This window comes from Ciconia boyciana, chromosome 3 (genome assembly GCF_034638445.1).
Source record: "Ciconia boyciana chromosome 3, ASM3463844v1, whole genome shotgun sequence".
NCBI lineage: Eukaryota > Metazoa > Chordata > Aves > Ciconiiformes > Ciconiidae > Ciconia > Ciconia boyciana.
Genome location: NC_132936.1, coordinates 88,525,189 through 88,537,293, shown reverse-complemented (window position 1 = coordinate 88,537,293; position 12,105 = coordinate 88,525,189). Strand labels below are relative to the sequence as shown.

At 37.2% G+C, this 12,105-nt stretch overlaps 1 protein-coding gene across 3 annotated transcripts in view; it reads left to right on the top strand.

Annotated features, from left to right (window-relative positions):
- AKT3 (AKT serine/threonine kinase 3) overlaps nt 1-12,105 on the top strand; it is a 158,558-nt gene that overhangs the window by 75,103 nt on the left and 71,350 nt on the right. For all 3 annotated transcript variants that reach the window (XM_072856485.1, XM_072856486.1, XM_072856488.1), the window contains exon 3: nt 7,784-7,909. In XM_072856485.1, the coding sequence (XP_072712586.1) occupies nt 7,784-7,909 (126 nt within the window). The remainder of the gene's footprint in view (nt 1-7,783; nt 7,910-12,105) is intronic.

The window sequence follows — 12,105 nt, the reverse complement described above, 5'->3', positions numbered from 1 at the left end:
GTGCCAGTTTTAAAAGTGAGACAGTTTGCTTTGTGAAAACATGCTAGCAAGTATACCAGTTTTAAGAGGAGAAAGTCACATAATTTTTGACAACACATTAATCTGTCAAAGAAACTCAGCTGAAGGATAATGCTATTGTCAAACTTATTATACTCTTTTGCAAACAATGGAAAGTTTGAGATTTCTTGTGTAAACTAGAGTTGGTTGTTTTACAAAAAGTTGTAAGTAGAGAATATTAAGATGTTTAATTCATGTTAGCTACATGTAAAAAGCATTTAAAATTTATTCATCTGATTTAATATATACATTTGTACATGAATTTAAATCATTGCTGCTGTAGCTGACTGTCTTAGTGTAATTTATAGATGAATATTTTTATGCTTGTCCTACTCTTAAAATATTTTCAAAATCTGAAAAAGATCCTTTGGTCTACTAGCACTTGATAAAAACACAAGAAAGGAAAGTCATATTTTTCCTGTTATACAAGGTACCACTTGGTGCTGATAGTCCTACATAAAAAATCACAAATATTTAGAAGTACTGAGAACGTGAAGGTTTTTAGTTACCGAAAAAAATTATGTGAGACAATAGTCTAAAAAGTTTTTTTGCATTTACCACAAATACATCTCAATACTATTAAAAACTACAAAACTGCTTTGAGAAGCAGCTAAATAGTGTAGCATTTTGGGCTTTGATCCTATAAAGCCTTATGCAAGAGAGAAATTAAAAAAATGTGAGCAGTGTCCCTAAATGTTTCTGGGATATAGACCTTGGTTTTCCATTCCTGAATAGCAGGCATATTTAGAAAATATTGATCTCCTTTGTTGTTCAGGGATGCTGATGCAATACAGAACTCTGTTATTCCAGACAGCATGTGTTAATATCAGCTTCTATTTAATTTACTTATTGTTCTAATTCTTATCCTTCAGGAATGAAGGGGAAGTGAGAGTGATGTTGAAACTGGCAAATTTTTCTTCCTGTTGGCTCAAAATGGACATGGTAAAGGTCAATTCTCAATTTGTCAGGATGTCAGCTAACTCAGTATTTCTGGTACGATCTTTTAAAAGGACAAAATTTTGTGCATATGAAAATTGGGTATGTGCTGTGAACATCTATTTTCCATGAGATGCCAAAACACATCAGTAATTTTTTGTGGATATTGTAGATGCCCAATTTGAAAACTGCATTGACGTTTGAATAGCAGTATGTCTCTCTCTTACTGAATATTTTCCTCTAGATTTTTAGATATTTTAGAGAAAAGATTATTAATGCAACAGGAAAGGGTTGAATAAACAGCAGGAGCTGAAGTACTGTTGCATTTATACAAGATAGGACACTGACTCACCCCAGCAGTCATAATGAAAAAATCAGGGTGGGTGGTGATTTGAACCTTAGTGAACCTCTAGCTGGAACACGTTTGTAGGTTGCATTCAGAGCCTGGGAGGAAGAAAACCCCACAGTAAGAGCAGAGAAACACTTCCCATTGAGAAGCTTGGTCCTCCCCATAGCTTTAGCTGCAGAGGTGCGTGCTGAGACCGTGGAGAGCTGCTCTGTGGCTTCGCCCTGCCTGGTGACTCCACCTCTCCACTTGGAATTACTGTTTTACTAGTAGGAGCCCTTGTCTTTGATCACTACCTACTACTGCTCCAGGAAACAGATCCTATCATTTGCCTGCACTTCGGTGCATCTTGGCTGGCATGGAGGAGAGGGTTGTCCCTGCTTTCCTCTCCCCTTGCTCAGCTGAGGAACTTCTAGAGCTTGTTCCCGAGGCTGCTTGCTGCCTTCTGCAAAATCTTAGCATCTGTGTGGTTTTCACTGGTTTCTGGCCACACAGCTGTGAATAGCTGAACATAAATTGACCAGTCTTTGACTCAGATCCATCTGCACTGGATCCTTGCGATGTCATGGACAGTGAAGGGCACTTGAACTTTCTCACCCCAGTTCCCCAGTTTGCAGGAAACTGAATGGAAGCTTGGCTGTGGTATAAGCCGATGGCCACACATAGCATGAAATATTTCCTATTTCCCAGTTGTGACTGGAGAAATTCATTTGTCTAATGTAAGTACAGATGTGCTCAAAATGTCATTTAGCATTACTGGGAACTGTGGGAAAACAGTTAGTATAAATAAATAATCACTGTCTCACAGCATAAAAGACAGAATCAAAAAGCGTTAGTTCCAAATTCTGCTTTTCTTTGAACTGCCAGCAAATACTTGGGAGTGGGATATAAAATAAAAATAACTTTTTAGATGCTAGGGCACCTTAGGAAAAATCAGTTTTATTTAATTTTTTGGTATGCAATAAAATTTTGTCAAATCTTTTGCATGATGTATAATTACACATTTACATTAGATTGAAGGACCTATTTGGAATCATGAGGACAGGTAAAATTTTTAGGTTTTTTTTAACATTTATTTTTTATAGTAGCTTTGAACTGTATTGCAAATTTATTATCATGAAATCAGAAGTAAGTAAATATTTAACAGAAGTGCTTTACATTTACCAGTGTCTACTGACTTAATCAAATAGTCTGCTGATGCTTCTAATCGTGTGTTAGGTAACACTGCCCTCAGAGGGCCAAGGTAAGTAAATTCAATCTCAAAACCACTGGCGTTACTTCTGATAATTTACTTGACCTGACATTAATTACAGTTGTTTCTTTTAAAGAAAAATTGCATATGGTTAAGTTGTTTTATTTACTTTTATATACTTTTATTTAATGCTCTTAGATAAATTCAGTTTTTTCCCTCTCTGTTTATTAAATGTTAGTGTAGGGGAACTGGAGTTTGATTTAACAAAAAAGTGCCTTGAAAAAGAAAAAAAGGAGAACAATATTTGTGTATTATTTCTATTAAATCCATTTTAGTAAATTGATGACACAGACAAGAGGCAGATTTTTCATGTTCTCTGCTTGGAGAGAGTTTGGTGGTGTCGTCCCCCCCCCCCCCCCCCCTTTTTTTTTTCTTTTTTTCTCTTTCCCTTAAATCTCACTTATGTCTGTGTGGCAGCTGTAGCTTCTTTTAAGGAGGCAAGTTTTTGAACTCAGGTTTCTGTTGCTTATCAGCACTGTATATTAAAGACATTTCCTTCACACCTCACACCATTTACATAATGAAAATATAGATGTTTTGCAAAAGTGATTTTTTAAAAAAATACAGTTTTTTAATAAGATTAATTTTAAATTACTGAATAGTTTTTCAAGAATTGCTAAATTTCCATGTGCTTAAGGATTACAAGTGGTGAGACTAACAATAGCAACCATGGAATCTGAGGTGAAGTATATGTTTGAAGAGAGAGTTTGAGTTCTGAGGTGAAGTAAAAAAATTACGAACTTTGAGTGATACATTTGTCTAACATGGATTTGTTGACTACTCATATGGTTTCTTAGAAAGCTCTTCTTTGTGAAGCTCCTGAGCAGTATCAGAACAACAAACATTGCATCACTAGAATAAACATATTTTGTGAGGTGTCCTGAAGGCAGGATTCTTGTTACTAGCTAGTAAGCTGTCAAAGGCAAAAAAGAAAAATCATTAAGGTTGCAGTACAGAGGCAAATACAGAGCCAGCCGCGAGGGTCATGTTCTAAACAAACCTTCATTAAGCATTCTTTGTTACTGTTGTTAGCCAGTGTACTGTTAAATACAACATTAATTAAAGAGTTGCATGTCATAAGGGTGCTTTCTGCATGAAGATCAGATTGCATTTTCACCTGCTTCAAGAATGTACTGCTGTCTTATTTCATCTCTTGGATGTATTCTCTCGGTAGTTATTAAAAAAGCAACAACCTAAAACTGATTCTAAATTTGTATTTTGTGTGTGTGTATGTATTTATTGTCTGTATATATCTGTGAGATATATATTCTAGTGCCCCATTTCTCAAGTAGCTTTAAAAACTTTGACTAGAATTAAAATGATGTAGGAATTACTTGGCTTTCTTTGCTGCAGTGCTTGAAATGAGACCTCTTCTTACTGTCTAATAAACAGATCCTAAAAGAACATGTTTTTCAACTTAGAAGGGTGTAAATTTAAGCAAAATAATAATTTAGCTTACATTAACTCAGCAGGAAGCAGGGTACAAACTGATTAATTCTCTATGGCAGATCCACTGCTTTTTTAAGTACCGCAGCTCCATTTCATTAAATTGTCAGGTTATCTTGTGGTTTGGTTAGCCTGCCTGGACTTCTTTCTCATGGAATTTCTTTTCACTTGAATTAATGAATTTCAGATGTAAATTTCCTGTTGTTTGCTTGTGTTGAGGTATTTGATAAACATACGCTCCAAGTATCTTTAAAGTAATTTAATATTGCTCATACTGTAAAATATACTTTTTTTTTTTAATGTGGGGCTGGTAAGTTAGAAGACATGTGGAAGTGTTTTTTCTTTTCAAATACTCTGCTGTGTTTTAGTGTTTTTTGTATGGAGGATTTCTCTTTCAAAGCAGTTCAGTAAGCACGTCTATTGAGAAGTATGGGCTAAAATGTTTTTCTATCTTTTAAGCAGATTATGTAGAAGGAATGCAGTTATAGGAGAGCACCTGGAGTGCATCTTGAGAGCCATTAAACCACTTGAGCAGCTAAGTGAACTGTTCACTGATACCACTGTTTACTTTAGTCTTCAAAAGTGTTCACCCATTTGTTAATTAAATTACAAAATAAATAAAGGGCAGATGATAAATATTCATATATAGGCCTTGAAGAGGGATTGGAATATTGGTCATTTCAAGACAAAACTAGGGGGTTTTTGTGTGTGTGTATTTATATAGATGTCTTGAAAAAGGAGTCTGATAGTGATTCATGTTGGGGAACCATTTAGGAGAAACATTCTTCAAAGAAATATGTCTATGAAAGAAATAGATGGATCCCTATGAAGCCATAGTGTTTTGCAATTGCTTTTAAATTACATGTCCTGTGTCTGGCTATAGTTTGCAGGGCGAATACAGAGGTACAGCTGTGCTTATGGATAAACTGGTACTTATATGTCATTCAATTTTCATATCTTCTTGTGATTAGCTTTTGTCCAAAGTTGCTTGCTCTCTTGAGAGGAGCTTGGAAATGCAAGTCATACTCTTCTAATGGTTTTTCTACAGGCAGAACACCAGCTGCATAACTCAGTAGATGATCAAAAACCTGTTCGGTTTTCTGATTAAGAGACTCTGATTACCTAGTAGAAGCCAAATGCAATCTAAAGAGTTGTCCTAAGAGGAGAAGATGAAGTAAGTGATCAGGGAAATGTGCGCTGGGTCTCTAAGGGTACCTGCTAGAATGGTCTCCTTTTCTACAGGTTTAGTGCTGGAGAGCGTGTATGTAAGTAAGCGAGGGCTTCTGTTCTTTCCTGAAGTGACTAATGAGTGTACTTACCTATCAGCTCTGATTCTTACAGCAGAGTCTGCTTATCTCCCTGTCCAGTTTATTCCTTACAGAAAGGAGGACTCTCTTTGAAACCTGAACCGTTGGATGGCTGACCTGTTTTAGGCATGTTGGTATTCTCTCCATGCTGTCCTGGAACTCTTCTTCAGTAGTTTTAGGTGCCTGCCTTCCAGTTAACACGCCTTTTACATAAGACTAAGATCTTGATAGATTTTAAGCCTAGTAACAGGCACTTTCTCTCATAATAGTCACATACTATTACAACTAAATAAGATTTAATTTATTAGAATTGTGCAGAAGATTCTCTTTATGGTCTGTTAAACTTTAAGAAAATAACTGGGATGTTAATATTTGTAAAACTTATATGATATGTAAGGTTTTGTTTTGGCTTCGACTTTGAGTCTATGCAGATATCAGCAAATTTGTCGCAGGGCATATTTTAAATGTTCTTAAAATATGAATCACACCTTTACTTAGGCCTATGATTATTTTGTTTTCAAGCATTCAGCAAACTTAATTCAAGAAATGTCTTTACCTTCTCATATAATGATGATACAGTTTTTCACTGTTGTTGGTATTAAAGTTACACATTTGTTTTCCCATACTGCACTTGTGTTTCTTCTCCAACTTACAAATATCTCATACCTGTGTTTTATTTTGTTTTGTTTTTTTATTGTTTGCTTTTATGTTAGCTGGGATTTCCAATTGAGAAATCAGTTCAGACTGGCAGTGTCCGTAGGGATGTTCCCAGCTGAACTACCACCAGAAATCTGAGATAGAAAGCTCTGAGCCAATACAAATGTAACTAGTGCTATATCTGCTCTATTAATTTTGTGGTCAAATTAAGTAACACTTTGACTTTTTCAGTTTTCTTTCTACTTATATGAAAATGTCTGGATAACAAAATCAAGCAGGTACCCTGCTATCTAGAAGCAGGACTAAATAGGAAGCTTTTTACTACTGAGGGCCAAGAAACATAAGTCAGCACGAATAGCCCGGTCTTAATTTTTCTCTTTCCTCTTCTCCATCTCCTACTTCCTACCCTGCTTCTCTGCTTAAATACATGTTGAAAAGAAATGTTAATGGCTGCAGTTACATTTTTAAGCCATGGGCACCATCAAAATCCTTACAAGTTGTGATCAAGTTCAGCAAGGCCGTATTAACAATTCCCATGTTGAACTTCAGTGACAATTGGTTGATTGCTCTGATGGAAAGGTGAAGATGCCATTAATGAATTTTTAGATTAGCCTTTAATGGAGTAATCTCTGTGTCAGATGGACGTAAACTTCTTTCTGACCTTTGAATTGTTTAAAAGCTACATAGCTACAGTTAACAGGGTGCTGAGGTGGTAAATGGCACTAAAGGGCTGGGCTTAGCCCAGGACCAGTGCAGCCCCTGGACTGGTCAGTTCTGAGCATTTTGCTAACGGTGAGAAGTCCTAGGCACAGTTGGAAATTCTGCATTGTTACATACACATTTTTTTCTTAAAATGTTAACTTGTATAATGATGAAGCAGTGACTTATTTAAAGTCTTAGTAAGTACTTGTACATATGTTGTTTACTTTGCAGAGTTGCTAGAAATCAAAGACAGGGAAAGTTAGGCAGATCTAAACTCACCTGTACTTAACTGAGTAATTGCACTTTAAAAATGAAATTGTTGCTGAGATTTTGGTGTGGCATTGTAAAGTATAATGCTATTAGAGAGATTTTTCACATTTAAATAGCCAGTAAGTCGAATTAATTAAGCTATCGTGTTTTTGCTGACCTGTTCGATATGTTTCTGGTCCTGAATAGCTCATGGCTAGCAGACTTTTCTGCTCAGACTGGGGTAGGGGGAAGGTGGCGGTGGTGGGTTTATTGGTGGACTTACCTCTTAAAAGGTAATTGGCTTCTACTTTTTAAAATTTCTTTTGCTTTCAGATATATTTAAGTAAATTTTGTGTAGGTTCTCCCATTACCTCCAATATTCTTGTATTTGCTTAGTGTGTGTTTTGAGAAAATTAATGGTTTTTGCTTTGGCTCAGCAGGGTAAATGTTCTACCTTGTAGTAGTTTAGATTTCATTTTGTTATTAAAAGTCGAGCTGTAGTGCTTATTTTTGCCTGCAGCAAATTTCAAACTGTTTATAGGTGTAAAGATGTAGGATTTTGAAGAGTATACTGTGACACAATTTAGGATCATAGAATATTACTACACAGTGCTTGTTGCTTCTTATTCCAGAGGCATCATTGTATAGGCCAGGCTTACCATTGCAATTCCATTTTCTCTGCTTTTGGAGGGAGTTAAGGTTTCCTCTGTAAATTGAAAACATCTGAAAAGATTTTGGTATAATTAATGTTAGACACTGATAATATGTTATATTTTTTAATATCAAAGGTTTTTTTCTACAGTACTAATGAACATTTTTTTTCTCATTTAGGAGAATATATAAAAAACTGGCGGCCAAGATATTTCCTGCTAAAGACAGATGGCTCTTTCATAGGCTATAAGGAGAAGCCCCAGGATGTGGATCTGCCATATCCACTCAACAACTTTTCAGTGGCAAGTACGTATTTCCAGTATTTATTATTCTCTCAGCATATTGACAAAATATCTGCTACATATTGCTTCATGTGTAGTTCAGAATTTATGGGTAACACTGGAAATTTGATGCCACGTGTCAGACTAGTGCACCACTAATATTCTGTCCAGCTCTACAAGATATCTTTACAAGAGCATTGAAGATTTTACCGTGGGTTGGTTTTTGAATATTTTTGGAAGTCTGAGTTCTCATTTTTGTGTGTGTGTGTCTGAAGTGTCTGTAACTAACAATAACATTCGACAAATGATTTTTGTAAGAAGAAAATTCCTGGAAAGCTTACCTTTATTCAGATCATTGACCTCTTTTCTCTTTTTCAGTAGTATCTCTGAATTCACTTGAAAACTCAAATTAATTAGAAAATTATCTAGACTGTCAAATGACACAAAATCATGCTAAATTATTTTTCTCTTGGATAATCAGGTAATCAGCTCTCCAGCCTGGTTAATCAGTAATTTCAAGCAATCAGACAATTTGCATATATTAGCAAAGCTACAAAGTGTGTATCTGTTGGATAAAGTGAAGACATTTTGATTTCTTGTTTTCGAAGAATGTTTCTAAAAGGCAAATCTGTAGTTTTTTTGATCTGGCAAAGTGAGACTGGTAGAAGAGTGTTTCTGAACAGAAATGAAAGTATTTGAGGAGCAAAACTAAGGGGGCAAAAAATCTCCGTGAGTATGAGTTGTGGATATCATAGCTAGAAACTTTCAAAGGAACACTAGAAAATTTACCCAATTTCTTTCAAAATTGTGTTAGCGTACTGCAATACAATAGATGGTGGTGTTTAGTTTTATAGAGGAGTATTGGAGCCACAAGAGCATGTGTACTTAGGGAAAGGATTCCCTTCGTCTGCATTGCTGAAGATGGAGATGGAACAAATGCTACTGAGAGTGAATTTACCGATTTTCTTGATAAAATTGTTCTTGAGATTGACTCAGCCTTTGTATATGAAGTAGTTTGGGTATTTTATTTGGCAAGAAAATAATCTCATGCTCCAAGCCTATGTCTTGTCCCACAACTAGAGGAGGAAAACTTTGCATATTCTGATTGTGACAGAAGTCTTAAAAATTATATTGAGCGTGCAAGGCTTCTAATAATATTAGGGGCTCATTTCAGCTTGTTGCTATTCAGAATGAAAAGCAGTGATGTCTTTTAAGTTGTTCATATGAGTAGGAACTGACTAGATCATAGGCCATTATTCCTTAGTTATTGCTCTGAATATCCTAACCTACTCATTTATAGCAGTTAGTAGTTTCCTAGATACTTCTTCCCCAATACGCAGCAGAAAGAACATCTGTAGAACTACAGTAGGGTTTTTTGTCCTGCTTTACCATGTTCTTCATTGCACATCTAGTCTTCCTTTGCTGTAGCAACTAGAAGGATGTTCCAAACTGTAGTTCTGCTAAGCGAAGAAATGCATAATTAGCAATTAATTCCAGTGTGTTGATACTGGTGGGGTGTTTTTATTTTGATACCCAGAGGTCATCTTATGTAATTCTGATATTAGAATGCTGCCCCTGAACTTTGCCTTGATGGAAATTGGAAGACTTCATATTGTTTTCCAAAATGACACCATCACCACCGCTACCCACCACCACCCCTCCCCACCCCCCCAGCCCCCCCCCCCCAAAAAAAAAAAAAAAAAAAAAAGAAATCTTTTCTACAAGTAGCAAGCCCCATAGGTCTGATTCTTAGGAAATGTAAGCTAAAGGAACAGGCATGCAATATTAGAAGAAATACAGTTTTGGTAAGCAAGGTGAGTTTTTCTGTTTTCTGGCAGGAAAAGTAGTAATTTAATCAGAAATGATGGCTGATCAGCGCAAGAATAGGGAGATTTTTCACTCATAAAAAGAATCCCATAAAATTAAGTGAAGTACCTATGTAGAATTCACAGGATGAAAAGCAAAACAGTATGGTATTACACTCTAAATTGCAAGGAACTGTAAGTTTTTCGTCAGCTATTTTAACTGTCTGAAGATGAGATCATCAGTAGGGCAAACAAACAAACAAACAAAATCACTATATGAATGAATCAGATCTTATGGGCAGTACCTGGTAAATGTCAAGAACTGGTCTCACGGCCTCTGCTCCAACAGTTCCTGAGCTGCTGCAGTAGGTTTGTGGCCACAAGCACTGCAACATATTTTTCCTGTAATAGTGAAGTACGTTTTTCATAAATTACTAGCCAGGCAGATGGAGTGTGAGATCACTGTTAATACCATCTTGATTAGGTTGGCAGGGACTTAAAGATATGTCTTTACAGTCCTATCTTCATGTAATCTTTGTAGCTATCTGTAAAGTGAGAGTGTGGTCTCAGTCTACTTTTCGCTCTCCAAATGATAGACATCTTTGGCTCTTGCTTACAGCTTGTTATTTAAGCAGAAAAGGCCAAGGCTGTGGTATTATTTTTGTAGTACTGCTGGAGTTGAACATTGGAAAGTTGCACAGCTCTGCTTTGTATGATACTTGTTCTGTAGCTTAAAACTTTTCAATCCAGCTCTGTCAAACTAGTTACTTCCATCATATGGATATTTTCCCACCAGTGTCTGCTGCCTTCCACTCCTGTGACACCAGCTTTACTTTTGCAAAAAGCTCTTTCCCAGGCATAGTATCATTTTCCCTGGAGTGGCTCCTTGATTTCCTCCAAGATAACTTTAAAGTCCCACACCTGAGCATTACTCTCTCCCTGGTCTTGTGTGGTCTGCATTCCTGTCGGGAATGACAGGAAGGCTGGAGAGAATGAAGTTATTTTACATACTGCTAACAGTGCTTCCAGTGCTAAATATATCTTTGTTAATAAAACCTTTCTCATCAGGTTGTGTTTTGCCATAGGACAGAGTGTTCAGAGGCCATCCCTTTTCCTTGGGGTGATCTGGGAGGAAGTGTTGGGGGAAGGCATTGGGACGTGGGTGTGTAAACAGGTAGACACTTTACGTAGAGAGGGAGAGCCTGAGGCAGCGCATGCACACTTCAGCCCATTGCCAGATGCCCAAAATGCAGGGGAACCTTGTAGGCCTGAAATGGAGATGAGGGATCTCTCTTCCTTGGAGCATAAGTATGTCCCTGAAGGCGAAACAGAGTTGACTGAAAGGTATGACAGAGCGGGGCTGGATGGAGCTGAGCCCCGGGGAAGGATACAGGACTGGCCCCTCGGTGTCTTGGACTGGGGCTTCACTTTGCCTCCCTGTGGCCGCTGCTCTCCCGCCTTCGGGCACACACGTGAAAGGTGGTGATGTGCACCCCGCACTGCATCTGCGGAGCTGCCGCAAAGTTGCAGGGGTGAACAAATCAGCCAGATCTGGTGACACTGGATAGTGTGTGGGAATCACTCTGATTTCTCTCCTGTGGAGCCAGCTTATTTTACACCAAACAGAGCCTTCCTTTTTTAACATGGGAGTTGAGAGAGCTGTGTATTTGAAGTATGCTTTTAATTCCTTGATGCTCATGCCCTGACACTGAGACTCACAAAAAGTTGTGCTGTGGTATCTAACCATACTCTTAAAGATAAATGAAGGTGATGTAATTACATTGGTGGGAAATTCATTGTGGAAACTTAACACTGGTTTTCAGAGGTAAATTCAGAAGTGTGAGCTTACTTGAATTGGCTGATTCAAAATCAGTTCAGCTCTTTTCAGGTAGAGACCAGCAGTTGCAAGTAATCAAGCTATTGTAGCTTAAAGAGATACTCTTGATTGACTGAGTCACGGTAACTGAGTGGGTGTGCATTCCTAGCCCACTTCAACTGCAAAATAAAATATGTTAATGTAAATTGCTTTTGCTTAGGCATTTATGCAGTCAGAACCAGTTTAAAAATAATTTGGATTCGATTGGTATAACTTCTCTGTACAAGCAGAGGCCTGAAAAAAATGTCTTGGCTTTTAAAACTCCATTATGCTGCTTTGGAACAAAACTAGTACTCTGGGTGACAGGATGTATACCCTCAGTGGCCCCTCCAAAAACCAACATGGCCTCACAATGCTGTGTTTAACTGGTCCAGTGTTGTGTAAGTAGAATCAACACTGCTTTGTGTAAACCACTTTGGTGTTTGATTGTTGTCATTATTAGGGAAAGCAGAGTGGGAAAGAATTCTGCTTCAATTCTACTTAAGGAGCATTTATGGCTTAACTGATAAAAAAATACTTCTCACATATGCAGTGAGTATG